Source organism: Pholis gunnellus (assembly GCF_910591455.1).
Source record: "Pholis gunnellus genome assembly, chromosome: 6".
NCBI lineage: Eukaryota > Metazoa > Chordata > Actinopteri > Perciformes > Pholidae > Pholis > Pholis gunnellus.
In genome coordinates this window covers 14,361,956-14,389,524 of record NC_136532.1, presented here as the reverse complement: position 1 = coordinate 14,389,524, position 27,569 = coordinate 14,361,956, and the positions used below count along the sequence as shown (strand labels likewise).

Here is a 27,569-nt window from a genome sequence, read left to right as displayed (position 1 = left end):
TGTTCCTTTCTTCTTTGATAGCAGTGTCTCTGCCCTTCTCCCCGCAGCTTGTCCACTGTCTGCCCTCATCTTCTCTGCCATGGTGCTTTATTCTGTTTCTGCTGTCATCTGTCCTACGCGGCTCTTCATGAGCTCGAGAGGTCAACACAAGTAAACACTGGCCGACAGCCCAGACAACACGGAGCTATTGATCTGGTTTGGTGGGAGAGGTGATGGGTCTCCTGGTGGGTCTCGAAGAGGGTTATGACCTCCAGGTCTAGACCACACCGTCCTAGGTCCTTCAGTAGGGGGAGGTTAGGAAAAATTGAGTATCGGGCCAACACCAGTCTTTCAGTGTTGACCCACTGAGAATGCCTTAGGGCTACCAGGGCTGCAGGTGTACGGCCTCAACATTTGGTCCAGGACAGGGTAAACCATATGATACACAGGCAGTTTGAGTTATTTGAGGTGGGTGGGGTGCAATATGGACAGCAATGGGAAACAGTAGTTTTACTATTACATGTTAAATTTGAGCCCCCTTTTTTTTTTTTCAGAGATTGCCTACATCTTATGGTTTTATTATGATTTTTCAATATTAACTGATTAGGAGCTGCAATTTCACAACAGTGGTGGTTCATGATACCAGAGCTTATCCCTGATATTTTACTTTGTTAAACATCCATTTGCCCCTTGCATAATTTTAGACTCATCCACCAACAAGACAGTGCCAGCAATTATACAAATACAGATTTACAGCAACATTAATTGGACAATTAGCATTCTAAGCATTGCCTGAACTCTTCAACATTGCCTGGATGCTGTGAAGCAGCTGCATGCATTCTTATACGAATCTTTGCTGGTCTTAAAGTTGTTTGTGCTTTTTGTCTGTGGATAAGAATAAGATAAAAAGTAATTCATGTTGGACAGGTATTATTGTTGTTATCATAGCTCAAATAGTTGTGGTTAAATAAGCTTGACAAGTATTTTTGATTTTTAGTAACGATTTATTTCTCTGTCCACAACCAATTGCTTGTCAGTGTCCAATGCATTTATCATACATAACATACTTTCTCTATCTTTTGCTGCTTTCATGGACAGCCTTGCACAGCTGCAAGGAATTTTACTTTTCCTGTTCTTTTCTTCATGATTTTTTTGTTCCATTTACCAAATTGTATCCTCACTGCAGGCATTATTATGTGTATTTATTTGATGTCAGAATCTTTAAGGTTAAAATGACAGTAGGCTAATTACAGGCATTATTGATCTGGCAGGAGGTTTTAAGGTCTGCATGGTTAGTGGTGTGCTAGTCCAGTCCAGAGTTGAGGTTAGGGCACATGCACACCACACACACACACACATACACACACATACATAAATCTATCAACCCTTAATCTACTGTAGGTTGTGAGCTGCAGGAGTCAGTGTCACTAAACTTACTGAGATCTAGCAGCATTTGCAGAACATTGGGAAGTGATCTTTAAGTCCTGTAAGATGCACAGTTCTATGGGATCAGGGCCTTTGTCAGATCTAAGGGCCACTCAGTGACCCTTTGAGATAGAGGCCTATTCAACGGCTCAGGACAGTGCAGTTGATATTTGAGAATATACAAATTTGTTCCACCAAGTTCTGCGTGCAATGGCTCGCAGATGGGCAGCGATTAATCAGAGAGGTAACTGTGAAGTAGTTTGCAATTAGACTGGAAAGCTCTGAGGCATGCTAATTGAATCAGAAAATTAGCGACAGCACTGTACTGAGCTGTAATAGGCTAGCTTCTGCTTGCAGCAGGTGCTAGCCCACTCAGCTGTGGAACAAGGTATTTAAGTCACATTAGCTGCAGTAAAAATATTCCTCTATATGGAACAGTTAGACTTTCTGCTTGTTTTCACCGCCCATGTCACCAAGAAGAGCCAAACAGAGAGCCAGTCAGCTCAGCCAGGCACAAACACTACAGCCACTGCCTTCACAACATCTCAAAATGAGTAAGGAATTGTTTTGTTGAAAGATACATAAAGACATGTTAATAACATAAAACAGGAGATCAGCTTGCAAGTGAGGGATTACATGTAAAAGTCATATGATGCAATCTTGTATTTGAGCCGTTTTAATGTAGAAAACCTCTATCTTCACACACTGTGATTGTAAATGCTGGTTTGCTTTTTCAGCTCTCGCAATTCTCTCCCCTGCTCCTCTTCCTTCTCCTCACCTGCTCTTCCCTCATCTGCTATCACCCCCTCTTCATCCCTCCTCTAGCCTCCCGAGGGCTCTTGTTTGCTGACATCTCTCTCTCTGACACAACATGAAAAAGTGGTGAGAAATTAAAAATTGATCACTTCTGAGCATGGGGTTGCCGTCTCATCTGCTCTTTGGCTATGAGGGAGAGAGAGAGAGAGAGACAGCGGGGGAGTCGCTTTTGTGGGAAGACTGTGCAAGCAAAAGTTCTTTCAGGGTTTCGTAGAGTCAGAGTTAGGGAAGAGAGTGAGAGAGCAGAGAGGCAAGCCAAAGCGAGATGTGCAAAGGAGGAGAGAGTGATGTAGAGAATTCCCCAGGCAGACAGTGTTGTGCCTCGTAGTTCTGGCTTTAAAGCATGCTGCGTGCCACACATACAGTAGGAGCAGAGGCCATGACAGAGGGAGGGATGGAGGGTGTGTGTGTGTTGGTGTGTGTGTGTGTGTGTGTGTGTGTGTGTGTGTGTGTGTGTGTGTGTGTGTGTGTGTGTGTGTGTGTGTGTGTGTGTGTGTGTGCGTGCACGCAATTCAGGCAGACAGTATCCTCCTTTTTGACAGTTGAGCCCCCCAGTCCTCCTCAACATTCCGATCCTGCCCTGGCTCTGCTAACTCTGATATCTTCATCAGACACGCCTTCCTACAAACACCCACAAGCACAAAATGCATATATATGCATGCTTAGATAAATACACAATTACACAGGCTTACATACAAGCTAATGCACATGTTGCCCCATGCAAGTTCATAGACACAATTTGTCTCTCTGGCACAAACACACACACTCAGACACACACACACATATATGAAGCTTTTTCACGATTCAGCTGTGTGTGATCATGCTCATAAGGATGATTGTGCCATCTGTATTGATTAGTGTGTTTTTGTCTGTGTGCATATGTTGTGATGTCTGTGCTTGGCCTGAAATTAGAGAGGATGGAATGAGGTCTTAGGTTGATGAGAAGCCATCCGCTATAAACCAATGTCATGCATTGATTTTCCTGGTAATGAGTTCCCAGAATGTAGACATGCACAAAGGCGTTGAAAGATACACATACAGTATGATATATGCACACTGTCACAAGCCCTCCTCTCTTTGTGGAAACATTCATCAAAGATAGATGAGAACATGTGTCTAAAATATATCTACGTGTTATTAAAATGTCTTGCAGATAGGTTTATGTTCAATGTTTTTTACATGTCATCAGAACTCCTTGCAAACAGTCAGTTTTTTTTTAATAAAAGGGAAAACATATCTCCAGTCATCGTAATTGTTTTACCTGAACATACCATATCGGTAATAGTGGCCGTTTCTAAGTAGCTAATTCTACCCCCAGCTCTGGCATGTGCCTCCAATTCTTGTTGGTATTTGCTGAAGTGGTGCAAGCGCTTTTTTTGCAAATCGTACTCTGGCACAAATCCGAACTCTGTACTGTTCACCCCTCCAAAATTAGACAGGAGAGCCTCGCTTTCCTAAAGACGCTTTTTTTTTATCTCCCCCCCTCTCTCTCTCTTTCTCTCTTCCCCTGCTTCTTTCTCTCCCCTGCTGAGAGGATAAGGGCACTCCCACTCTTAGTCAACTGTAGAGCATTTACACTGAGGTAACTGGAAGGTTAGCTTGATCAGCTTTTAGTTTGGAAACACAGTACCTGCAAATAAGCCCTCAGGTACGAAGGACTTACTACACTGAAACTTTTACTTTCAGTATTTACCTCAACTTCCTGCTCATTCTACATGAGACTGAGGAACCCTTTCATTTTTTTATCAATTATACAACAGGATAGCGAGTCACATCATGTGGTTTGTCCTGATGGATTCATTTTTATTCCCCTCTTTGATGCTCTGAAGATAATTTCTCCTGGCATAGGTCAAGCGTTTCTTCAGGAATCAAATCAAATCACCAATTCCAGCAACCTTTATACTTTAGAATGAAGATAAATTCCTCCAAGCATGTACAGCTGCAATTCAGTCAGCTCCACTCCCGGCAGCATATTCCAACACCAGCTTGTTAAACAATTTCAAATCTCAACGCCAACTGTAGCCTCATATAGTTAGCAACCCCCCCCCCCCCCCCCGAGCCCTCCCTCCCTCCATCGTCCTATCCCTCCGTCCCTCCTCTGATCCCATTTCACATTGGAACCATCAGGAGCTTATCCCGATCTCAGCCTTGGCCGGGGGCCCAAAGCAGTGCATGGCCCGCCTGAACTCAGCTGTGAACTCTCAACCTTTCCCTCAGTGCCCTTCACTCACTAGTTTGCTGGTTCCCCCTTTACTCTTTACCATCTATGTCTGCCTATTTTAGGAGGGTTTTGGATGAGGGCATCAATGTGCAGTGGATGTTCTCATGCACAGTTTACAGGGCACGTCTAAACACACTCAAGGTGTCGAGTAGAGCTCGACTATAACATAAACTCTCTGCTGTTATCCAGACGGCAACCGGTACACCAACCAGCCGCCCGCTTAGCCAGTCAGCTAACGAGCCAGGGAGTCACTCTGCTGCACACTGTCAGTCAAGCAACTATCGTGGTTTTCAACCAAAGATACTGTAAGTCTCTGTTATAGTCATCACAGAAACAAACCAGCAACTTTAAACTCCTCCCTCCCTTTCTCTCTATCCCTCACAACACCTTCCAACTAGTGTATTTCCTAAGTATCAGTCGTTACAATAATGAGACAACTGAGCTCATTCCATAGTAGTATTTGCCATTGGTTATGCTATTCTGGACTGCATGATCCTCACCCTGCTTCTGCTTTGCTGACCATAAGGGGTCACAGGAGGGTCAGGATAAAGGCAGTGGTCCAGGTATGTACACTGAAAAGTGCTGAACAATTCCTATTTGTTCATCAAATAGTTAAATTCAAAGCCAGAACTTAAGACTTGATGTGAGAAGTAGCTTCGATTTGGAGGAGGATGTAAGGTTGCTTAAGTAAACCATCATTTACAAGACTGGAAGTTAGAATGTTCGGTATATTGGGCATGTACAAGGTATTTATTTTATTCATAGACATGTATGATGTTTTTTTAACCTCAGACAATAGAGAGCACTAAATTCCTAAGTTGGTTGCCGTAACATTTTCCTCTGTGGAGTTATGCTGGTATATAGATGAGGTTCTGTGTCCACAATGGGCTGTGCTGGTGGTGTTGGGCATGCTGGGAAGGTAATGTCAGATTACGTTCCTGACCCTGTCTGGGAGCAGCGTGCAGCCAGGTTGCTGACAGCACTGAGGTGTTCCATGGCTGTAAACCCCTACCTTTGCTCGTGTTGCAGAATGTCAACCCAGCACAGTGAGCGAGAGCAAAAATTGTCATCATATCAACTCTCAACTGTGTTCACAGAGAGAGGGAAGGTGAGAAAGACAGATAGGTAGGTAAGAGAGGTCTGCTCCACAGGAAAGAACTGGCAAGGGTTTGTGACACTCTGTTGGCTTCTCATATTTAGCTCAAAAGAGATTTGACCGTGCGTGCATGTCAGCCCGCACTTGTGTATGCTTCTGTTTGTGTCTCTGCGGGTAGATGACTTCATCTTTGTGTGTGTGATCTCAGTGACACACACACACCCTTTATGAGAGGCACATCACACTACAGATGACCCTGTTGGATGGCGATGGTCCTTTTAAGTACAGCACCCTGATGCAATCCGCTGTAAATACATTAAACCAAGCTGCAGAGGAGGAAGCTGCTTATCCATCCTCTCTACCTCTTTCTCCATCTTTTCCTCTCTTGCTCTATCTTTATCTCTTTCTCCCTCTCTCTTGGTCTCTCTTTTAATTTGCTTTATGTCTGTTTCACTGCATTTGTCTCATTGTCAATTTGCTTTTATCCACTTTCTGGTCCCCTCCCTTTTCACTACCTCTATCTGAAAGCACTGCATGCAGACACTCCCCAGTCTCTAAGCTTCACTGACTTTAAACTCTGCCGATCTGGTTTACCCCCTCTTCTTAGCATTACTGCCTGCTGACCACCTTAACCACCAACCAAACCTCATCGCCCGTCACCCTGGCTGGCCATAAGTTTCAGCCCAAACCTGCCTGCAGGTCACAGGGAGTGCCAAAGGTGCGATGAGTGATGTGGCACTCTGGCTGACCCCTGGCAGCTTGGCAGGGCTGCCTCCCTAATGAGATTAGCTGGGTAATGCCGACTCTGTGTCTGTTTCTCCTGCCGCCCAGCCCGGCCCACCCTGGGGCTCTTTATTTATCCAGCAGCAGGACAGGGTGTGCCAGCATTCGCAGGTCGAGGGCAGGACAGGACCCACAAGCCCACTGCCCTCCCTTGTCCCTCCCCCAACCCCACGCCATCTATCTGGACTGCCCAGTCTGGGTTTGCTGTTTCTGCTGTTGCATGGTTGTTGTCGCTTTTGTGGCTGTGTCAAAATGCCCTCGATATATATCTCGAACGACCCCGCTCTGTTTCTGTGACTTAGCATTACTCACTCATCTTGTGACCGTCTGCGTCTCTGTCTGTCGTTCTCCATCTCTCTATCTTCTACCATCATTGTTTGTTCGGCACACAGGCAAAAGTGTTCTTTAATGGCAAGACTGAACAATAATGGGCAATGATCAAACAATGCCCTGATCCTTTGAAACACTCTCACACACACACACACTCTGCCCCGAGCCATGCGTCCGGGCAAGAAACCCGGGAACCTCAGCTCCCATGCGTACGTGTGACTGGCTTTGATGATTGCTCATAGCGGCGGAAAGTGCAAAGCTGCTCAGTGTACCGCCCTGCGAAGACACACAGACTTAGACAGTATTACCAAAGTTATGACCACCTGCCTGGAACTAGTAAGGTGGCCAGACAACTAGTTTGCACACGCAAATATACAATTTGCGGCCATCTTCATTCAGAACATGATGCTAAATGTACTTTCTCTTTATAGCTGTAACCCTCTTTGCCTTTGTCCCTTTGTTTAGGTGGCTCTGAGAGATGTTATTAGTACCCTTATTAGCAGTGAGTGAGTTTAAGTGCCAATTAAACGCCTACAACTTTGTCACCGTGATAGAGTGTTTTTATGAGAGGGTCCTCAACAGACTGGGGGCCTCCCGTGGCACAGGTGTGCCCCTCTTAGCTCTAGGGTCACTTTCATCCTGGAGTGTGTGACAGCTCCTGTGAGTCTGACAGTGCTGTGCAGCCCAGCCCAGGTGTCCAGGTGTTCTTACTTTCTGAACATGGTTGTAATGTGTGTGTGTGTGTGTGTGTGTGTGTGTGTGTGTGTGTGTGCGCATGGACCAACACCTGCTTGGCTGTAGCCCTGGGGCACAGACAGGTTCAAGTTCCACCCAAACAAACATCCTGTACCAATCGCTCATTAGACGTGTGTGTGTGTGTGTGAGAGTGAGTGAGTGAATGAATATTTGTGTGTATATGCCTGGTAACAGTGTGTGTATCCAACATACTACTACTGTATGCCCTCTGCACTCATCATTTACCCTGAGGTATTGTGTTACCTAGACGTGTCAAAGTCTGCTTTTGTGTCGGCCGACAGACAGTCAGCTTGCTATTCACCTTGTGATTGCTCTTGATTACACAGGCATCAGGTTCTGACATTTTGTGTCCCAGCTCATCTCTGGCCACGTGAGAACACCATGGACACATGTGTCATCCTCAGCCAAGAGCAATATTTAGTGAGGTGAATTAACTTTAACCCAAATCCCATTCTTTGTGTTTCAGTTTAACACCTCTCTCTGTCATATAGACATGCCAGAATGCATGCTGAAAAGACCTGGCCTTCTCCTTCTCTCTCTTTATCTGTCGCTACTGCACAGACAAGTCACAAAATGCACGCTGAAAAGAACGGAGATACACATGCACACACATGCACATGTGCACGCACAAATACACACAACTGCCCCCCACCCCCATATCACATTGCTGATATGAACCTTTAGAAAAGAGAAAGGAAATCCTGTTGAATGAAATTAAATTGTGAGGTGGATTTAGAGGCCTCCATGTTAATCTCTGAAGAGAACTGCAAGCATAATAGCCATGCAGTTGGATGTACAAGAAACTTAATTAACCGGAGACCTTGTCCATAGATGACAGGTCAAGGGAATCTCACCCACACAGCACCTCTTTTTTTCTAGTCAACGCATTGCTCTACATTTCTACAAACTGAAGATCTCCCACAACCTTTAAAACTCTGTTTACCTCCCCAAGTGCATCCAGTATTTTTGCTGTAAATGCATGTTTTGGGATCATTATGTGAGTGGCTTATCCGAGCTGTGTTTCCATCTGCAGCTTTCACTTTTGAGTTGCCAATTCCACATTTTCAAAAGTGACGACATGCTTGCTTACAGGGAGATGCACCGCATATTAATCGTGATATGAGGACACTGCCATTACATACAGGGTAGTAGATGTTGTTCTATTTTTTAACTGTATTGTATGTAAATGTTTCTTTTACCCATTTTTTCAAAAGAAAAAAAGACATCAAAGGATGTAATGTCTTACAATAAACATGTGCAAAGTATTAATCCTTAAGGGAATTAAGTCATGGTTATGTTCATCTCAGATATTTCCTATGAACTGCAATGCACTGCGGGGTTATATAGCGCGCTCTATATATTGGTCTGGCTCATTTCCTGTTTGTGATTCTGTTTTAGCAGAATGGTTTGTCTGGTTAGAAAGAGGGCAGTAAGCTTGAGTAAAACTGTCATTTTTGGTAATCTTAGTTGCATATGATTTTACACTAACTTTAGAACTCCCTGTGTTATAAAAAAGAGAGAAAGACCCAGAGTTTTTGAGAGACCGTTTGTGAATGACATTCTTGCATGTATGCACATCTGCAGTGCATGTCTTTTTTCTTAAGTGTGTGGTGGGGTTATTCTTCTTTACCACAGAGTTCATGTCACAGGGCATGGTGCCCGGTTCAGGATCTGTCAGGTGGCCCATCATAGTGTGCCCCTACAGGGACACTAGAGCAGGACAGCCCCTAGCCATATGGCGGGAATCCCTGGTAGGTTGGCTGGCCAGTCACTTGGACGGCAGCACACACACAACAGCCACCTCCCTGGAGACTGAAGACTGAAGCTTTGTTTAGTAGCGGAAGGGGGTTTGTGGAGTCTTGGAGCTCCGGACTTTACTGTGCTCCATGCCTAGCACACTTTTCCATTAGAAATAAAGTGTGTCATATTCAAAGATGCCTCACAAATAAATAAAACTACAAGGTGGACGATAAAGCTGGCAACCAGACATTCAAAAGACTTCCTTTGCCGACTGGGGCTAATTGTCAATTTGAATTCTTTCTTTTTTGTATTTTGTGGCAAAATGTTCAGGATTTGCACTACTAGACTAGACTAGATCAGCCAATACCAGAAAAGAATACCGGAAAACAGAAAAGTAAACAGGAAAAAGGAGTAATTTGAAGTGTGTGAGTCGGTGGGGTAGAGAGTTAGAGTGGGAGAGAGTGTATCTGAGGTGGAAAGTGTCATAGGGTTAAAGTCAGATAAACAGATTAAGAGAGTAAGACAGGGAGAAGAAGATGAAGTAGTCAGAGGCAGGAAAAAAAATGAAGGTAATGAACATCTTGTAGAGAAAGAGAGAAAAGAGCAGCCAGTGAGAGAGGAAGATAGAGAGAGGATCCCTCTGGATGTAGAGATTGTAACATCACATTGTAGGGTCCCTTATGGGACAGCCGCAGACAGAACATACTCCCTGCTGCATGCAGGAAGAGGAAGCTTTGCCAGCATGGAAAACATACAAGAGAAGAACGAGAGACGAGCGGAGCAGAGAAAAACGCAGTTCCCCCCAGAGACAAAGAGGGAATTTTCTGCTAGCACAAACACTAGGCAGATAGCTGAGAAAGAAGAGGGGAGGAGATGGTAGAGAATAAGTAAAAAGAGGGATGCTGGGAGAAGGGAGCGGTGTGATGCATTGTGGAAATGGTGGGAAAGTAGAGAAGGGTTCATAGATGAAAAAAAGCAGAAGGGTAAAACTTACTGCAGAAGTCGGATAAATTGATTTGTAACATAATGGTGTAATGAGAGAAGACCAGAGTTCATAGTGAACATCGGTAAAAGTAGTATATATTATCATATATAGGGCACAAAATCCACACACTCAATTAAAAAAGTAAAACATTTTGATCGACATCATCATCACAGACGAGCAGTTACAATTTTCTCAAATCAAAATACCTTGGCATGGTCTATGGTAACTCACCAGCATTATTGATCGCATTAATAACTACTAAAATAATATGAATTACCGCTCATGCTCACCTTACACTTTTTATTTCCACAATAACCACAGCTTATCCCTTCATGGTTGAATTTGTGTCTCTTGATGCAATCACTGCACTGATACAGTAGAAACCCATTAAGCCTTTATTATAGGTTTGTGTATTAAGATGGCAAACATTACCCAGAATACCCTATCTATATATATATATATATATATATATATATATATATATATATATATATATATATATATATATATAGTATATCAGTAATGTATGTGTGCACCACTGGGTAAGTGTGTAGGGGCCAGATGAAAAGTGCCATTAAACCAGAGTAACCTAAGTGGTGTATTAGTGCAACTCAGGGGTCATCAGAGAGGCTCAGAACATAGGTCAGAGTGTGCTGCTGTGAAATTGGACATTACCGCTCACCAATGCAGCAATAAATACAGAAAGAAACTTTAACTGTTGTAAAATATGAGGCAGCCCTTTCTTCCTGCAGCATATAGGGTGTGCATGACTGTGGGTGTGTGCACACGCACGCAAGAACGCATGTGCTTAAGTGTGTGTCTAGGGCTGCGGTTTTGCTTGAGGGAGGGAAGAGGATGAGGTTAGGGAGGGGTTTAATATGCTACTTTAGCCCTCGGGGGGCTGTACAGTTGAAAGTCAGTGCATGAGGCGTGCAGAATCACACCAGCCTGCATTACAGAGGGACTGGGGGTGGTGGATTGGATGGTTGAGGGAGGGGGGGCTGCTATAAAAAGTGAAATCATATCACTTAGCAGCTGAGTGCAGATAAAGCTGTGTTTGAACTGGGAGGCATAAATTATACATTGTAAACAGAGCGTTGGGAGACTACGGCTCGTTTAAATTATGACGGAGGGTAGTTTTTCTCCTCTCCTTTCTTCCTTCCCGCACTTGTGTTTCTGCCGCTCTCACTCACAGTTTCCTTCCCCGGTCTGTCAGTCTCCTGATCCTGCTGACTTTTTTACCTCTTGCGTCTCTCTTTCCCGTCTCTCCATCACTTGCCTCAACAAGCAGCCACCTCCACACATACTCAATCACATTCTGTAATTGTTTGCTGTTTGAGGCTGAGGATAAGCCATTTTTCGCCTAATGTGTCTGTTCTCTCTTTTAAATGTTTTAATTATCTATCTACTTGGATATGGCTTCCCATTGTTGGAATGCAATGACACCTCCTCTAAGTCCTCTTCCACGGTGTTATTGAGAAGTAGCGTTCCACACACGTCATGGATGGAGGACAAAACTGGGTGAGCGGCCTGGCAGGGCTCGACATGATTTGATCAATGTTCCCCTCCTGCATAGTTCAAGTTGGGCTGCTGTGTTGTTTTTTTAAAGGTGCCTTCGTCCCTCCTGACAAGTGCGAGGTTATTGATCAGTTTATTCTATTTGCCGTTGACTGCTCAGCACCGTCTCTGTGCTCACAAGTCAATAGTGGAGGATTGAGAGGGTGAGTGCCTCCGCTGACCTCCCCTCCCACAATTTCTGATTTGTCTCGTCCACCCCACCACACATACATACACACACATATATAGAAGAACACATGCACAAAATGAATGACTCGCTCTCTCTCTGCCCGTCGTACCCACACCTCTGATCCCAGCTACAATTTTGATTAGTCTTGAAGTGCTGCAAGGTCAGGGCAGGACTGTGTGTGTATCTGGTGTTAGCTGATGCCGTCAGATAAAGGTCTTAAGCTCTGTTGGGGTGGGTGCTTTGTTTTTTGTCTGTGTACATGTGTGTCTTTGCCAGGGTGGGTGTAGATTGTGACTCCTCCAGAGGTGATCGTGGCCACTCTGAAACATGGATCAGTGACCTTGCCCTGTTTGGCAGACACTGCTCAACTTGTGTGTTTAAGCTTTAGTTTGTGCATAGCATACACGTTTGTTCTTGTACTGATTAGGAGAGTCTCCCAGAGCGAGGACTGTTTGTTGGGCCGTGTTCAGACCAACAACGCGTCACAGAAGCACGGGAGCTCCATTGGTCTGGGTGATTGGTACAGTAATAAGTGCACAAATGAAATACAATCCTGCAAGATGTCTATGGTCCTTCCAGGCAGGTTTTTTCAACTCAAAGTTGTCGTGGCTGTAATCATGTGCTCAATTGGCTCATTACATATTAGAATTAGCACAACACTTTACATCACACTCTACCTGTAATAAGTGATTGATATTTGGTTGGCCAACAAAGTGTAATGCCAGATGCCAACATGTTTCTGCCAGATGACCCTGCGGGAGTCTCCTGAGACGACTATTTCACTGCACAAATAGAGTGATCTTATTGAAATTAATACAGAAGCTGTATATGAGTGTCTCTCCGTGCCTTTGCCATTGTGCTTAACCGGGAAAATTGTAGATTTTCCTTTATTTTTGGGTAATGAATTAGCATAACTTGGTTTCTCTCTCCGCTCATCAGCTCTGCTTCATTTTAGGACTTAGTTCATTTATGAAGACCAGGCTGGGGGCTGCAACCCCTTGCCTCTCCACGGAGCGAGAGGAGATAATTATTCTCTTTCTGACTCACACATTTCGATAAAAAATGCATACAGCTGGGACTGGAAGCAGCTCATCAAAAGGTTAACTCTTCCCCACAGTTGTCTGTGCCTACAAAGGGAGCATTTCCGACAACAGTGGCAGCGTCGGCCCACTTTGTGTTTTCCTGCTGTTTTGTTTGGGTGTTTTCAACATTGTCGTGACCCGCCACTGGCCCGATGCTTTGTTTTCCCAAAGTTAACTTTCAATCAAGACACAAGCCAGCTGTTGTTTGTGTTGTGCTCTGTACAACATTTCTTGAGCAGCCGTTGAGTGCTGCTACACAACCAAATGATTCCAACATGAATATCTTTATATATATATATATATATATAGATATAGATATACTGTATATAGATGTTTGTTTTATCAACTTTTAGCTTCATCCATATAATTAAACACTGGCGTAACATGCAAACAAACATGCAAACCAGTTTAATCATAATCTCAGACAACAATTGTGAAGTCTGTCGAGGCGGAGTCTTTTTCTTGGCTAGCGTATACTATGTGCTGTAATCAGTATGCACGTCATTGTGCTTGATAGCTCTTTAGATCATCTCATTGAGATGCAGAAATCTTCTGCCTTTTTCACCTTCACGTACACTGTATTCCCACATACACTACTGTCACTCATTCATACACACGCATGCACACACGCCGAGTTAACACACACACACACACTCACACTTGAGGCCTTATGTGGAAGGAGCGCTGCCTGGGAAAGTGATAGCAAGAGAAAAGAAGCTCTGGAGAGTGAGTTATCTCTTTAGATGTCATTGAGGGGCGCCTCTTTTCTCTCCCCTCTCCTTCCCTCTATCATTTTCCTCTTTCTTCCTCTCTCTCTGTCTCCCTCTCTCTTGTTCCCACTTGCTCTCTCAAATCATGCTCGCCTCCAGTGGTATTCAGACAGTCCAAGGACAAAGTAGAGATATGCTGGGAGCAATGGACTGTCCGTCAGTGTGTTTGTGTACGTGCATGAGTGTGTGTGAGACAGAGAGGGGTTGATGTTGAGTCTTTGAAGCTGTTCTCCCCTTGTCCTGACAGATCGGAGTCTGGTCCCTCTCCATTTAACCCCCTGATGCTACATCACACACTTGCACACAAGCAAAACACACTTTTCAGGCTGCTGAGGACACACATAACAACACGATGCACAGCTTCCTATTGTCGAGGTCACGCCCTTGTGTTTAAGGACTGTTACGCTTCCTTCATTTGATATTTATTGACTTGTCAAGGTGACTGTAATGATATTAACTAGTTCATTTCCATAAAGAAGTAGGATCTGCATTTTCTTTTTTATATTCACACGTTTGAGCCTTGTATTTGCGGCACCAAGCCAGGGGTCTCTGTATCATTAAGTCATGCAGTGTGTCAATGTGGGCTTGGCTTGTCTGACTTAACCAAACTGAAGTAGATGGCCCCAGGGTCTGTGACCCTGAAAGAGGCACACACACAAAACCAACCAGATGCCTGACCTGCCTCATGCCACACACATACACACATGAAATCCATCCCGGAGACAGACTTCTCCCTCTCTGTGTGGTGACGTGCCTGCTGCGCTCTCTCAGACAAACAGGGGAAATCCTCCTTGTCTTGCCTTGTCCATCACAGGCCATCTCACTCTCCCAGTGCACGTGGGCCCCTGCTAACCCTCCCCCAGCTCCAAACCCAAGAGATTTAACCAACACACATATACACACACACATGCACATGCATGGGCCCCTTGGCTCCAGCCAGGTTCCCCTGACGCAGGGACACACGCAGGCAGGAAGTTTGAGGAGAGGTTTGTGTCAGTTTGCTTCTCTTAGAACACTTCAGGTCTGACCCTCTCTTGACCAGGCGGCTTCCTCCCTCCTCCATCTCTCCGTAAACAACCACATCCCAACGACTGAAGGCGTGCCGACTCACCAAGTGTAATAACATCACTCATGTTTTGATGTGAAGCGGCACGTCTACGTGAGTTAGGGAGGCTGACTCGCGTAGATATGGTTGTGTAGCAGAAACGTTGTGTGTGTGTTTCCTTCTGGGTTTTCTCTGATTGCAAGGATGGCAAATCTTCGTCATAGAGGAAACCATGTTAACCTGTCACCTTAGCAGTCTTCTCCTCACACTATTTATCCATTGTGTGTCCTTAAAACACACACCCGCCCATGCACATGCGTGCACACACACACTCGCACACATAAAGAGGGTTTGTCCACTGATCTTGTTGAGTGTGTGTCAACTCCATTAGCACATTCCCAGATAGGGCCAGAGCCCCCTTATCTGCGGCGACCCATTAATTACACTTTGTTCCCTTAAGTGATCTATTTCAGACCTGCCCCGCCCTCAACACCCACTTGCTGCTATCTCCACCCCTGGCCTCCTCCTTCCGCACCTGACCTCTCTCCTCTCCTCTTCTCTTCCTCCTCTTTCTTTCATCCCTCCAACTCACACACTATGTCCCCCTCTCTGTATGTGTTACAATGCATGGGATCGCAAGGTCAAGCGACAAGTAGCTGTACACATGCATAGCAGGTGTGTGCATCTATTTGAGACACATAAATATAGAATCAGGCTCTGATAGAGCACCTAGTTGGTGGATTTAGATGTTAAATTTCCCTTGCAGTAGACTCAAAATCCTACAGTCTAGTATACCACATGTTCAACAACAACAACACTGTTGCTTGTTTGTTTGTATCTGCATCCTCTGCATCCAGGGAGATGCTAAACTAAATGCTATACTGAGAAGTGTTCAATCAATCAGTAGTTAAATTGTTAATAGTTGGCCCCAGTGGAAATCTGTCGGGTTAAAACGAGGGGGCTCGTGTGCATGTCATATCACCCAAGAATCCCACAACGCACACAGATTTTGTTTTTATTGTTCCCCTTCAGTTCGGTAAGTCTGATGCCAATAATTTAAAAACTAATACCATGTACATTCCCTCACCATGCTGCCAGTTTATAATGCCTTCAGATACTTTGCAGTTATACCTTGCATTGCGTGGAACATGCGTCCGTGGTGTTAATGACCGTGTTCTATTCTTCTATAGAGCTCATACAACCTGGTTAGTGAAGGAGGGCTGCATGTAAGGTGTGTGCAATCACCATGGCCTTGTGTGGATGGGGGTTCTCACACTCAAAAGCTGTCTATTCTGTGACCATTGATTCTGAATGTGGCCTGTCTTTCTTACAGGTGCAAAGGGGCCTCTCTTACCCCTCTCCTCCTCCTCCTCCTTCTCTTTTGTGACTGAGTGATGTGTGTGTGTCTGATATTGTAGAAGTGTGGATGTGCGTGTGTGAGTGTGTGTTTTTCTATGAATGGTATTGTCCTGAAGGTGCTAGGGAGGTGCGTGCGTGCGTGCGTGCGCGTGTGCGTGTGCGTGTGCGTGTGCGTGTGCGTGTGCGTGTGCGTGTGTGTGTGTGTGTGTGTGTGTGTGTGTGTGTGTGTGTGTGTGTGTGTGTGTGTGTGTGTGTACGTCAGACCTCATTGTGTTGAAGTGGAGCAGAGTTTATGTGAGTGAGGAGTGAGTGTAGTATAGTGAAGGGGTGTAGCGAGTGTGCAGTTCGGCTTGGTTTTGGTAATATAGACTCTGTGCTTGTTTGTGCGAGTGTGTGTGCGTGTGGTAGCATGTTCATTGGCGCACCCACATGTACGCATGCTCCATCTCCACCAGTGTCTTTGGCAAGGTTGTCTGTCCCGACCCTTGCCCAGGCGTCATGATGTGTGTGTGTGTGTGTGTGTGTGTGTGTGTGTGTGTGTGTGTGTGTGTGTGTGTGTGTGTGTGTGTGTGTGTGTGTGTGTGTGTGTGTGTGTGTGTGTGTGTGTGTGTGTGTGTGTGTCAGTGTGTGTTTATGCGCTTGTGCCTGTGTGAGTGCACGTATACGCATGCATGCAGTGCCTCCACTAATGGACAGTCTTTGTGGGGGCCTCTCTTTTCAGCCATGCTGCTTTTGAGACACATTGTGCCCGGGCATAGAAACAGAAGCTCTCCATTGCCCCTCAATAGGCCAAAAACAAAACCGTGTCAGGCGAGCTAGCAGCCCCTGAGTGTTTGCCATTTAAGTCCCGACCAATGGTGGTGCAGATGGAACAAAGGCCCTGGACAGGGAAGGAGGCCTACACTGTTTACAGTGCTAATGTCTGGGTGGCACTCCCAACAAGGCCCCTCCATACACATACATGTGTACGCACACTCAGTCACTCAATCTCTCTCTTTCTATGTCTCTCTCTGTCACATACGTACAGGTATACGCACATGTTTAAAACAGAAACTGACAGTGAATCTTGGACATGCCGGAGTGAACATTTGTCCCCCCTAATGGATGAGCAACAGAAGAATGGTTTATAATGAAAGGAATGGCAGAAATTGTGTTGTGTGCATCTGATTGTTTTGCAAAGATGCTAAATTTATGAATATTTCTATGACAAAGACATTGTCACAATTGTGTGTTTCTTGGTGTTGTCAGATGGATTTGGTTGTTATGAGCAAATGGTGTGCTTAGACTATAATTTCAAAGTCTCCCTTTTAACCAAATTTCATATTTTATGTAATTTTGCCATTAACTCTGTACAGATTGTTCTCTTTCTTTTTCTCCAAATGGCTTCCTGATGAAACAAGACACAATGTCCTGCTGTTGATATAAAGAAATAATTGGATTTTAAGTTGAATTAAAACAGTTTTATAGTCATTCTGTTTTTCATTTATTTCATATTGACTGATGTTACTGTAGAGACAAATTCATAGCAACATGTTTTCAGATGTTGCTTATATATAGTGCTAACTTGAATTTTCAATTTTATTTTTTGATTGCACTTTGTAAATAAAACATAATTTAACGTCATTATTATTACAAATTAAGGGAGAAAAAAGGTGCAACTGAGCTGTCTTGCTCTTGTTCCAAAGTGTCTCATCCCCAGTAAAACGGCTGACATTGAGAGGTGATGTCAGAAGCGAGGGCATGTTCGGGCTTTGGATTCTTACCGAAGAGGAGTGGGGAGTGTCTGACACTGGTATCAAATAGCTTGCGCTGTCCTTGGTCCAGGGTTATCTTGTAAATACTGCGCTCCAAGTCTATAAAAACGAGGGTCCTTTATGATGGCCAAGGCCACTCATTCACGTTAAAATAAAAAAGCACTCAGTGCAGTCTGGGTATGGAAGCGGCAAGTAGGGAAGGATAGATGAAGGGAGGGAACAGAAGGAGAAAGACGAAGAAAGGAGAAGTACAGTGCCGCACTGTCTTTTGTGTGGAGTCCTTGTTGTCTGGAATTTTTGGAATTATTATATGGAATGTAAAGCAGCTTACGTTGGATGATGATTTCAACAAGTTAATGTGATATTCTCCTCTCTCTGGGTTTTCTTTCCATTTTGTTTCCCCACGTCTCTCTTCTGTTTGTATTCTATTCTGAGTAAATACAGAGTCCCCTCAGCGGCCCCTGTAGCTAGTGATTCAGGTTCCTCATCTCTGGATGTGTAATGAGTTCTGCCTTGTTTTTGTCTAACCACAACACACAATAATAAGCAAAGTAATTAAAAGCAGTACGAGGGAGACGGATGTGGGGGGGTAAGCGGGGAGCAGACCCCGCTTACCGACGAGCATTAAAAATGAATGGCGTTCAAGAAGCAGCAGTGGTATTACCGGTTTGATGAAATGAGCTCTGTTTTAGTCATTTTTTGTATTTTTCGTTTGTGATGCATCTGTGTCTCTCCTGCCCCTGTAGACATGTGAAGGCTTAGTACCATGTCGATTTAAAAAAACAAAATTAAGACCCATAGCATCGCAAACAAAGTCTGATAATACCTACGGTACGCTCTCTGTCCATTTGATGTGGATGTCTTCACCCTGAATGGAAATTGAGAGGTGGTGGTGGGGAGGGGGTTGAATTTTGATTCTTAATTAGCTTTTTGACTGAGGACAACACCTCCATGTTTTGTTGAAGAGGACAGAGTTGCTCTGGCAGTGTGGCTGACCGGCTGTCACCTGCCTGGGCTCTCTCTGACCTCGTCTCCAGTGGCAACATGTCCTACCCCTTTCGACAGACAGCCACGTGGGACAAAATGACATTCTTGACCTTTACGCATGTCGGCAAGCAAGATGACAACACGAATAACTGACTGTATGCTCGTGTGCATTTCTTATGGACAACCACGCACACATAGTAACTAATACACACACGGTGTCTTCACACACTGTGCACATACTCTCACACACAGCATAGAAGATCATCTAATATCAGAGAGTGTCAGGGGCGGAAATCCGATCGTCTGACAACCAGGATACAGATAGCGATTCCCCACCGCTGATCCATGCAACAGATAGTTTCCACAAAAAGCAGCCCGGCTAAGGTTGCAGCCCGCCGGGGCTCGCACCCCGACGCACTGCTCTGCCTCACATTGAGATAAAACAAAAGCTTAGGTTACCGTCGATAGGAAATCAATAAGAAAATACACTGTTTGTTTTAGATTTTTGATGAAAACTTTGACAAGAGGAAATGAGAAAATGTTTGCTTCTGCATGCAATATTATCATGTGCATCAGTCCTGTTAGGTATTCTGTTTTTGTAATTTTCGCCTCACAATTACATCATTGCTCGTCTCCTTTTTTAATTGAAGCTCATTAAATGTTTAACCCAAATGTCAGTATATTTGATTAATTGTATTAATAATTGTTTAAAGGAATTCAATTCGCACAAATAAAAGTATCATTGCTTTACATTTCCCTTGTCTCAAAATCCTCTTAATAATTTGAATATGTATTTATATTATACATGAAGTAAAGAGATATGGCCCCCTTCACATCAATGTAATTACGAATCACAAAAAAAGTTTGATTCAAATAAAATAGGCCATTTGTACACAAGCAATTAACTGGTGCGGCTTTAAATAATGTAGCCCAGATGGAACCTAATTATAGTCGGCATGCTTTGATTCTGGCTTTCTGTCGGAGTATCACTCGGGGCGTCACTTTGGCTTTTCAGTCACCTAGCGTTTGTTTTGAAATTTGTGACAATCAGAGCCGATTACCATTTGTAACAGCATGTAGCGTTTGGTGCGAAGGGAAGAAAGCATGGCCGATAGCTATGGAGGAGTTTCCTTGTTTCCTTTTTAACAGCGCAAAATTCTCCTCCTCTGTTCCTTTACCTCTCTGCACACAAGTGATAACAACAGTGTGCGTGTGTGTGTTGGGGGATTGTGTTGGATGGTTGGGTGTTTTGGGGGAGGGTACAGTGGGTCTGTGCTACACGTGTGAGTGAATGTATGTGTGAGTGTGTGCCACCCATTAGTAGACGCTAGCGAGTGACGAATGTGTTTGTGTGTGTGTGTGTGTCAGCGTGCATGTGTGTGTGTGTGTGTGTGTGCGTGTCAGCGTCTTGTACCAGTGTAGAGTCACATGGAGATCAAACAGTCAGTCAATTACCTTGAGAGGGCTCCAGTGGCTGTGACAGAGTGGAGGAGGCTAAATATCCTGGATCAAATACTCTCTTCTGCCTGTCACATAATGAGGCAGCTTCACCAAGCTCAGACAACACACACAGAATGTTCAAACACAGGGCGCAGGTTTCGCCGCCGGACTGAAACTCTGCCATGACCTGAACAGAGAGCACGGAAGGGGAGCTTACACCACAGACCACATACCTGCTTTTTCCTGCACTACAATGAAACATCATCATGGAGCTCTGTGTGTGTGTGTGTGTGTGTGTGTGTGCGTGTGTGTGTGTTGCGTTGCCTCACCTCAAGGTTACAGCCATCATCATTCTGCTTGCAGAAATAATCTCTGCTAAGCTTGCCATTGCCTAATGCTAATTACAAACACATTGTGAAAGTAGACATTTTTTTTCTGTACTTCCCATGACAATACCCAATGTTATGGAGCGCACAGTAACACTATTATTGTATTTACAATAAATGAGGACATAATTGCATTGACGATAAACTTTATTAAATTAATGCAATTACAATGATCTTGTTAAAATGAGCACATGCAACTTCATTGATTCACAGTTAATGCAAGAAAGTTTGATCAGTTAAATACAAGATACAAGTTGTAATTTAACTGATTCAAATGGAACCGCTTTTTGTCTGTTATATCTTGTTTTAACAATACATGAAATCAATTGCTTGTTAACGGAAAAAAAAAAACTTTTTCAGTACGGGAGTAAGATTGGGGATAAAGTAGTACTCATTGGCTGTTTATGGCTTCACTTTACACACAAGATTCAGCCAGATGACACTTCATCGATCTCCATATCTTTTAAAGATATTACTTTGATTTGTGGCATAGCTGAGGTAATTCTCTCTCTCTCTCAGTCTTTAGTGGTTATTGAAGCCTGGTCATCGGGGTTCCTCCTCTAAATCAGTCGTCACGTCTTAGCTTTGACAACATCCATTAGGTTCGACACACTTTGGCTATTAAAGGAAGAGTGGAAGTAAGCTGTTAAAGGCCTATTTAAGCCAGTGTGTGAGCGGGTTTATGCCTCTATGCGTGCGAGTGTTGTTGGGTAGGGTGGGGGAGCTCCACCATATAGAGGGGTGGAGCTTAACACCAGAGTCATTGGAGGGGCACAGGCTCATCTGCATATTGGCACAGAGACGCCCCCCTGGTGACCCCGGACTGCGAAGGGATAGGGTGGAGAGGCTGGCGGCGTTCCGGAGGAGTTCACCACCAGTTCAGGGTGAATGAGAGAACGCTGCGGCATTGATCGCTTCTGCGGGAGAAAAAAAGCACAAAACAGAAGTAAAAACACTAGTGAGGGAGAGACCGATAAAACAGGGAAAATGGAGGAGGTGGAAAAAGACCACAGTGCCTCAAATTGGATATAAATGATAGATTAGAGGTGTGAGAGGGCTGTGTCTTTGTTTTCCAGGGTTGGGTGTTATGTTGAGCCCGACACAGGTAGCAGAGTCACTGAGAGTGCAGGGTTATTGACTCCCATGATTGCCAGGCCAGTAAATTTAACCCAAGGCACTGACTGCAGTCTGCTTGCTATATAGCGTGCAGCACAGTCCCTTATCTCAGAGTGATCGAGAACCCCTTACATACTCGTACACACAAAATTACACAAACACACACACCACCGGCAACAACTGAACCAAAATCCACACACTTACCCCCGGTCTAACAATCATACACACAAACACACACTTGCACGCACACCATCTCCATTAATGCGTGCAGGCAGGGGTCAATCTAATAAACATGGGGTCAGTGCAGTGGTCATCAGAGGCCTGTCTATGGTGAGAGAGACTTTAAGGGGCTTCCTAATTGTATCCCTGTGGCCTTCTAGTCTAGCTTTTTATAGCCGATCGGATGTACACAGGAGAAAGGCACTGAACAGAGGAGCAGAAGTAAAGTGGTATTTTTTAATGTACTACTGATTTGACTCAGCCACAAGGGTCGTGGTCTTCATCTCTTTTCCGCAGGGACCAGTTGTTTTCTTACAACCCTAACTGATTTCAGATACTAAGCTGATCATTTTTTTTTTTTTATCCTCCCGAGAAAATTGTAGAGACACATTTAAATTTGCTTATCTTAAAAACAAATGCAGGTCCCAACAAAAAAACAACTGTGCAAATAAGGATTCAAAAAAGAAAACTCATTACTTCAAGGCTTGTATTCACTCATCCCTCGGTCTGTAAACACATGTAAATTTTCCTTAGATCCATCTATCAAGGGATGAAACTCTTAATATCATCTCGCGGCAAACCTATTCTCCCTCTGGGAAACGAGAGGGCACCTCAATATGGCTTCTCAAGTCCAGTTACAGTTGTGTTGCTAAGCAGCTGAGCCGCTAGCCAGCGGCGGCAGAAACAAGCCATTATCTGTTAGCGCTCTCGCTGAACGGTTAGCGAGCAGGAGTAGGAGACAAGTAGGGCAACAGCTGCAGCCACGATCTGTCCTCATCACGGATGCTTCGATGCAGAGCCGAGGTGTTCTGTAGCAGGACTAGCTGGCGTAGGGGAAACATAGAAACTGCCATTGAGTTTGCAAGCTATCCAACTAAAAAGCTTGGCCAGCGATACCCTTACCCCTGAGGCCGGCAGGAACCCGAGGCGCATGTACCAGATTTCAAGCTTCAGTGTGACCCCAACTTTGGGAACTGGCTAACCTGGAGGAGGTCAGAGGGAAACCCAGCCCTTCCGCCTCCCCCCCCCCATCACCGCCAGACCACTTGATATGCTCACTAGTTGCGTCTCTCCAGCTTCTGTCTTGCCTATCCTTAATCAGCCCTTTAGAATGAATGACCACCGCTCCACTGGTTTTGCAAAGTGCCCCCATTGTGCGTAACTCTGGTTTTGTTGGAAGGCCTGAGATGGAAAGAGGGACGTGCTGTGGTGTTGATTATCAGGTATCCACTTAGATAACATATTAAGACTGTCCCCTTGGACTAATAGGTCATAGGCTGTCATGGCTCTCATGGAAAAGGCCTTAGACTTGCATGGAGCAATGCAGTACATTGTGAGAGTGGTGAGCCTTACGAGACAAAAAATCTCTTCTAATGGTATTTGTTTATTTGTTAATCTTTTAACAGCTACATTTTTTGAATATGTCAGACTGTCCACTGTACTTTTTCTTTTTTTCTACAGCTTTACGGTAAGCAAATGTGTTGTAAACCCTGCTCATGCTTATGTTTGTGTGTGGGTCTTTTACATTGTAGGCACAGAGCGCCACGAGCTGACCTCCTGGATGAGTTTCAACTCCATCTTCAGGTTCTTCAGCGAGGTCCTGGAGGCGAAAGAGGACGAGGAGGCGGTGGAGACCTCCAACATTGTCACCACACGCAGCAGCTCCCTCAAAAACAAACACCAAGATTTGTAGAGGACCGATAAAAATGACTGTGAACAAGAGGAGAGGGAGGGCGGTTGCAAGAGATCAAAGGGGGGAATGCAGAAAGGGAAGCTAAGGTGCCAGATCCTCTCTGCTATTTTTCTTCTCCCTCTGTTAATGTCCCTCCATCTTTCTCTCCTCACTGTTCTCCCCGAGTGTCATTTCTCCCTTCCAGCCCTCCCTGGCTGTGCACACACATAGCCTTGTTGTTGTAAGAGACAAGAGTACGGGGTCACCATGTATACATCACAATAACGTTTTGCATTACTTCTAGATGAGCGCAACTGTCAAAGCAATATGGGCTTGAGTGTTAGCGCTTCCCGTGGGCTGTGGCCTGGCTGCGGGTACGGGCCACGGCAACAGAGATTAAGGCTGACAGGCGCTGTGTACAATGCGCTGTGGTGCACCTCTAATTGTCCTGACATCAGCCTGAACTGAGCTAATGCCCCGCCTGCCCTCCAGTCTGCACTGCTCAGCCTCTCCCTCTCCCCCCCTGGTCCTAAAGCCTGGGCTTCTTTCGCCTACATCAGCTCATGCTGTATGGTATCATCTGCTAAGGTTCAATATCATTTCAACCTGATCAGTGCCCGTCTTCTGCTTTTTTTCAAAGCCCTTACCTACCACAAGTGTTTGTGTGAACACACACTCTTAACTGGTGACCTTTTGTTTTGTTTTAACAAAGGGAGTTGTTTTCATGACTTCTTCGTTCCCAACTCCTCCGCACATGCAGTCAGTTTTTAAACTGGACTTTTCTCATTCAGCTGTGTGTAAAATGTGGTTCAACGCTGTGCCAGACATTTCTGGAATTGCAGTGCTTATAATAAGATATTTATTTTTCTCAACTTTGAGCTAAATTTGAATGCAATGTCTCATACACACATTCACACTATTTGATTTGTTTCTAATATTAAGCCAATACTTGAGCTGTAAGTGTTTACTTAGAATATCTCTAGGATTGATTTGCAAAATTGTGGAGAGTCCATCTCTCTCTGTTTACTATAAATGTGTATCTTTTTTTTCAATTTGATATCCTTGAAATTGATGTCTCCAGATGATTGAATGTGATGAAACAAATAAAACAAACACAACCTGTGCTGAATAGGGAAAATGCAGGACACTGAGCATATTTAAAATTACTTAAAGTCAAGCATCAAAATGGGTTTGAGGGATTTCTCATTTTAACAGGAGCCAGAAGTCAGCTCACAACACTCATAAAGCCTCAATATATCGACTTACACGTGTCAGGAAATCCAAGATTTCAATATTATTCTAAGCCTGAATGATATTTCTTTAGATGTTGGAAAAATGTAACATATCTATTTTTTCCTCCCACCAAAGCACTCTTCTTGTGTACTTAGAAATGACAAAGTCAGCTCCCTGCTCAGCTGCACATAATCTGCCTTTGTGACACAAACATGATATAAATTTTCCACAAGGCTGGTGTGCTTTATAAACCACTCAAGGCTTAATGGAATACATTTCTAATGTGTCATGACATTAGTAAAAACTCAAACCGGATACTAAATCTTATGATACCTTAGACACATTCTCAAATATATACCCTTTTTTCTTTCTTTTTTTACTTCAAATAGTTCCCATTGTTTAACTTTTACACTGTGAAATCCTGCCTCTCCTGTCCTGTGTGTATGGTTTAAGGCTTTTGTGGATTATCTTTCCGCTGTAATGAGACAACTGTGGCTGATGGTTGCAGGCCTAATTTCCTTTTAATTTGATTCCGATCTCTCCAGGTTTTAGCAAAGAAGTTTGCTTATTATTTGATTTGATGAGTTTCGTTGCAAGATACCATTGCTCATCTTTCTGCTTTTCAGCTACAATCAGTTCATGTTTCTCTCCATAATTTGTATATTGTTGCCTTAGGAATAAACAGGACCATGTTCACTGTTTTTAATAATATCCAGCAAGCCATATGTGAATGGAACTAAAGATGTAAGAGCAGCCCAAATCCAAAGCACAGCCTGCAAATAAAAGGGGACTAATATTGTCAATTACTCTCGAAGTCTCTATATTTTGCAGATGGTGTATATGTTATATTGGTTTTAGGAACAGGGCTGTTTTGTTTTTATCGCATACATCTTTGGATTTTATGAAATTGTTATACGTTTATTTCATTCTCTTTTGACCCGTCTTGGTTTTAAACGGCTGTCTTAAAATGATTTTGAAGTTGATTTTAATTTTTGCAATTAACCTATTAAACCTGTCGAAACCAAATAAAATGAACTTTTGCATCTTGCTTTTTAAACTGTACATATTTTCCTATTGTGTTGTTGATTTTTCTTTCGTTTTGCTTTTTATTCCCTCGTGTTTTTCTTGCAGAAGTAGGCTATGTTACTGGTGCAGAACAGCGCACATTAGGAATGTGTGGAAAAATACATCAGTAGTAGGCTACTAGAAGTCAGGTGCGATTGAACCGAAGAGAGACAAAGATGTGGCTGAAAGTGTAAAGCGAGTGCAGCGGGACGAGAAAGTCGAGCTCCGAGTGAAAAATGACCTGAGTCATCATCTCACATGACTTCTATGAAATCTAACCGAGAGGTACGACCAACTCCCATTAATTTGCTGCCACACAATCAGCCAGTGTTAAAGTGTCTTTTGTCGTGTTTCTAAACAGTTCAAACCACCAATTTAGCATTATTTCAGTGTTTTTTTTTTAAAAGTTAATAAGCAGTAGATAAAAGTTTGAGATTTTAAAAGTTGTCCTAGGCCAGGCTACTCTAAAAGAGCACTATCTTTAAACTGATCGTTATTGAGGGAGTAACTAAGTCACTAAGTGTGTCAAAAGGAAAACAAACTATAAACAGTAATTCCACTCTTTTTGGTCATTACTTTTGGCAAAGTGAGCCCCCCTCCAACTCAGCGAGGTTTTACGGCATCATTTGTTTTCACACGGTGAAACCGATCAGGTCATTAAACGCCCCCTCAATAAATCTTTAGAAATCTTTTCCATTAACCCCTGAACAACAAGTGGAACCAGGCGAGTCCCCCTCACACCGTGTCAGGCCACTGATTAAAGAGAGGCATTTAATCTCACACACACATACACGTACACACACACACACGCGCGCACAGGCATACATTACACAACTTTCTGATTAACAAATGTGTTTAGAACGTCCTGAAGAGAATACTATCTAATTTAACAAAACGGTGATATTGACAAAGAAAACTCTCTTGTATTTGTGAAAATTAGTGCTTTCTTTTCCAAAACAATGATGTGGTGTTACCACATATTATGACCTCCAGACAGCTGATCATCAAAGGCAGGCGACTTATACACAGAAAAAATGAATCATATATTAGGCCAGGAATTATTTGATGCATTACGACTTGTTCAATAGCTTGAAGGCTATTTCTATTTTACGGATTATATTGCAACATAAAACGTTGTTTAAAGTAAGTTTAGATCACAACTGCCTCAAGAGTTTTGGAGTCTCTAAATTTGCTCATCTGTAATCCTGTTTCTAAGCATTTAGATATCAGTTATCTTCACGTGATTCTCTGAGCGCCCTGTGTATTCAGATTAACTTGTGTATCCTCATTTTGTCACGTTTAGCTGTCTCCACACTTCTAAAGAGAGCGATGGTCTCATCGTGCCTCCGGGGTGCTGTGCTGGTTGAGGCTCCTCTTGGTGGTTTCCCGAGGAGGGATCCCCTAACCAAACGAGAACAGTCTGATGCGTCTGTCTTTTTACTCGCTAGAAGTTAGCGCAGCGTGTGAATCTATAATAGGTATGACTGATTTGATTATAGGTTTCACTCTCACAGCTATTGTCGTACAGACAGTTACAGACAGCTCCACACATGTTCATATCTA

General features: G+C 43.9%; 1 protein-coding gene across 1 annotated transcript in view; it reads left to right on the top strand.

Annotated features, from left to right (window-relative positions):
- Positions 1-25,989, top strand: part of arb2a (ARB2 cotranscriptional regulator A) — a 142,517-nt gene extending 116,528 nt beyond the window's left edge. Inside the window, exon 11 of the mRNA XM_079160880.1 lies at positions 23,569-25,989. Coding sequence (XP_079017006.1) covers positions 23,569-23,729 — 161 coding nt within the window. The 3' untranslated portion in view covers positions 23,730-25,989. The remainder of the gene's footprint in view (positions 1-23,568) is intronic.
- Positions 25,990-27,569: the final 1,580 nt, after the last annotated feature.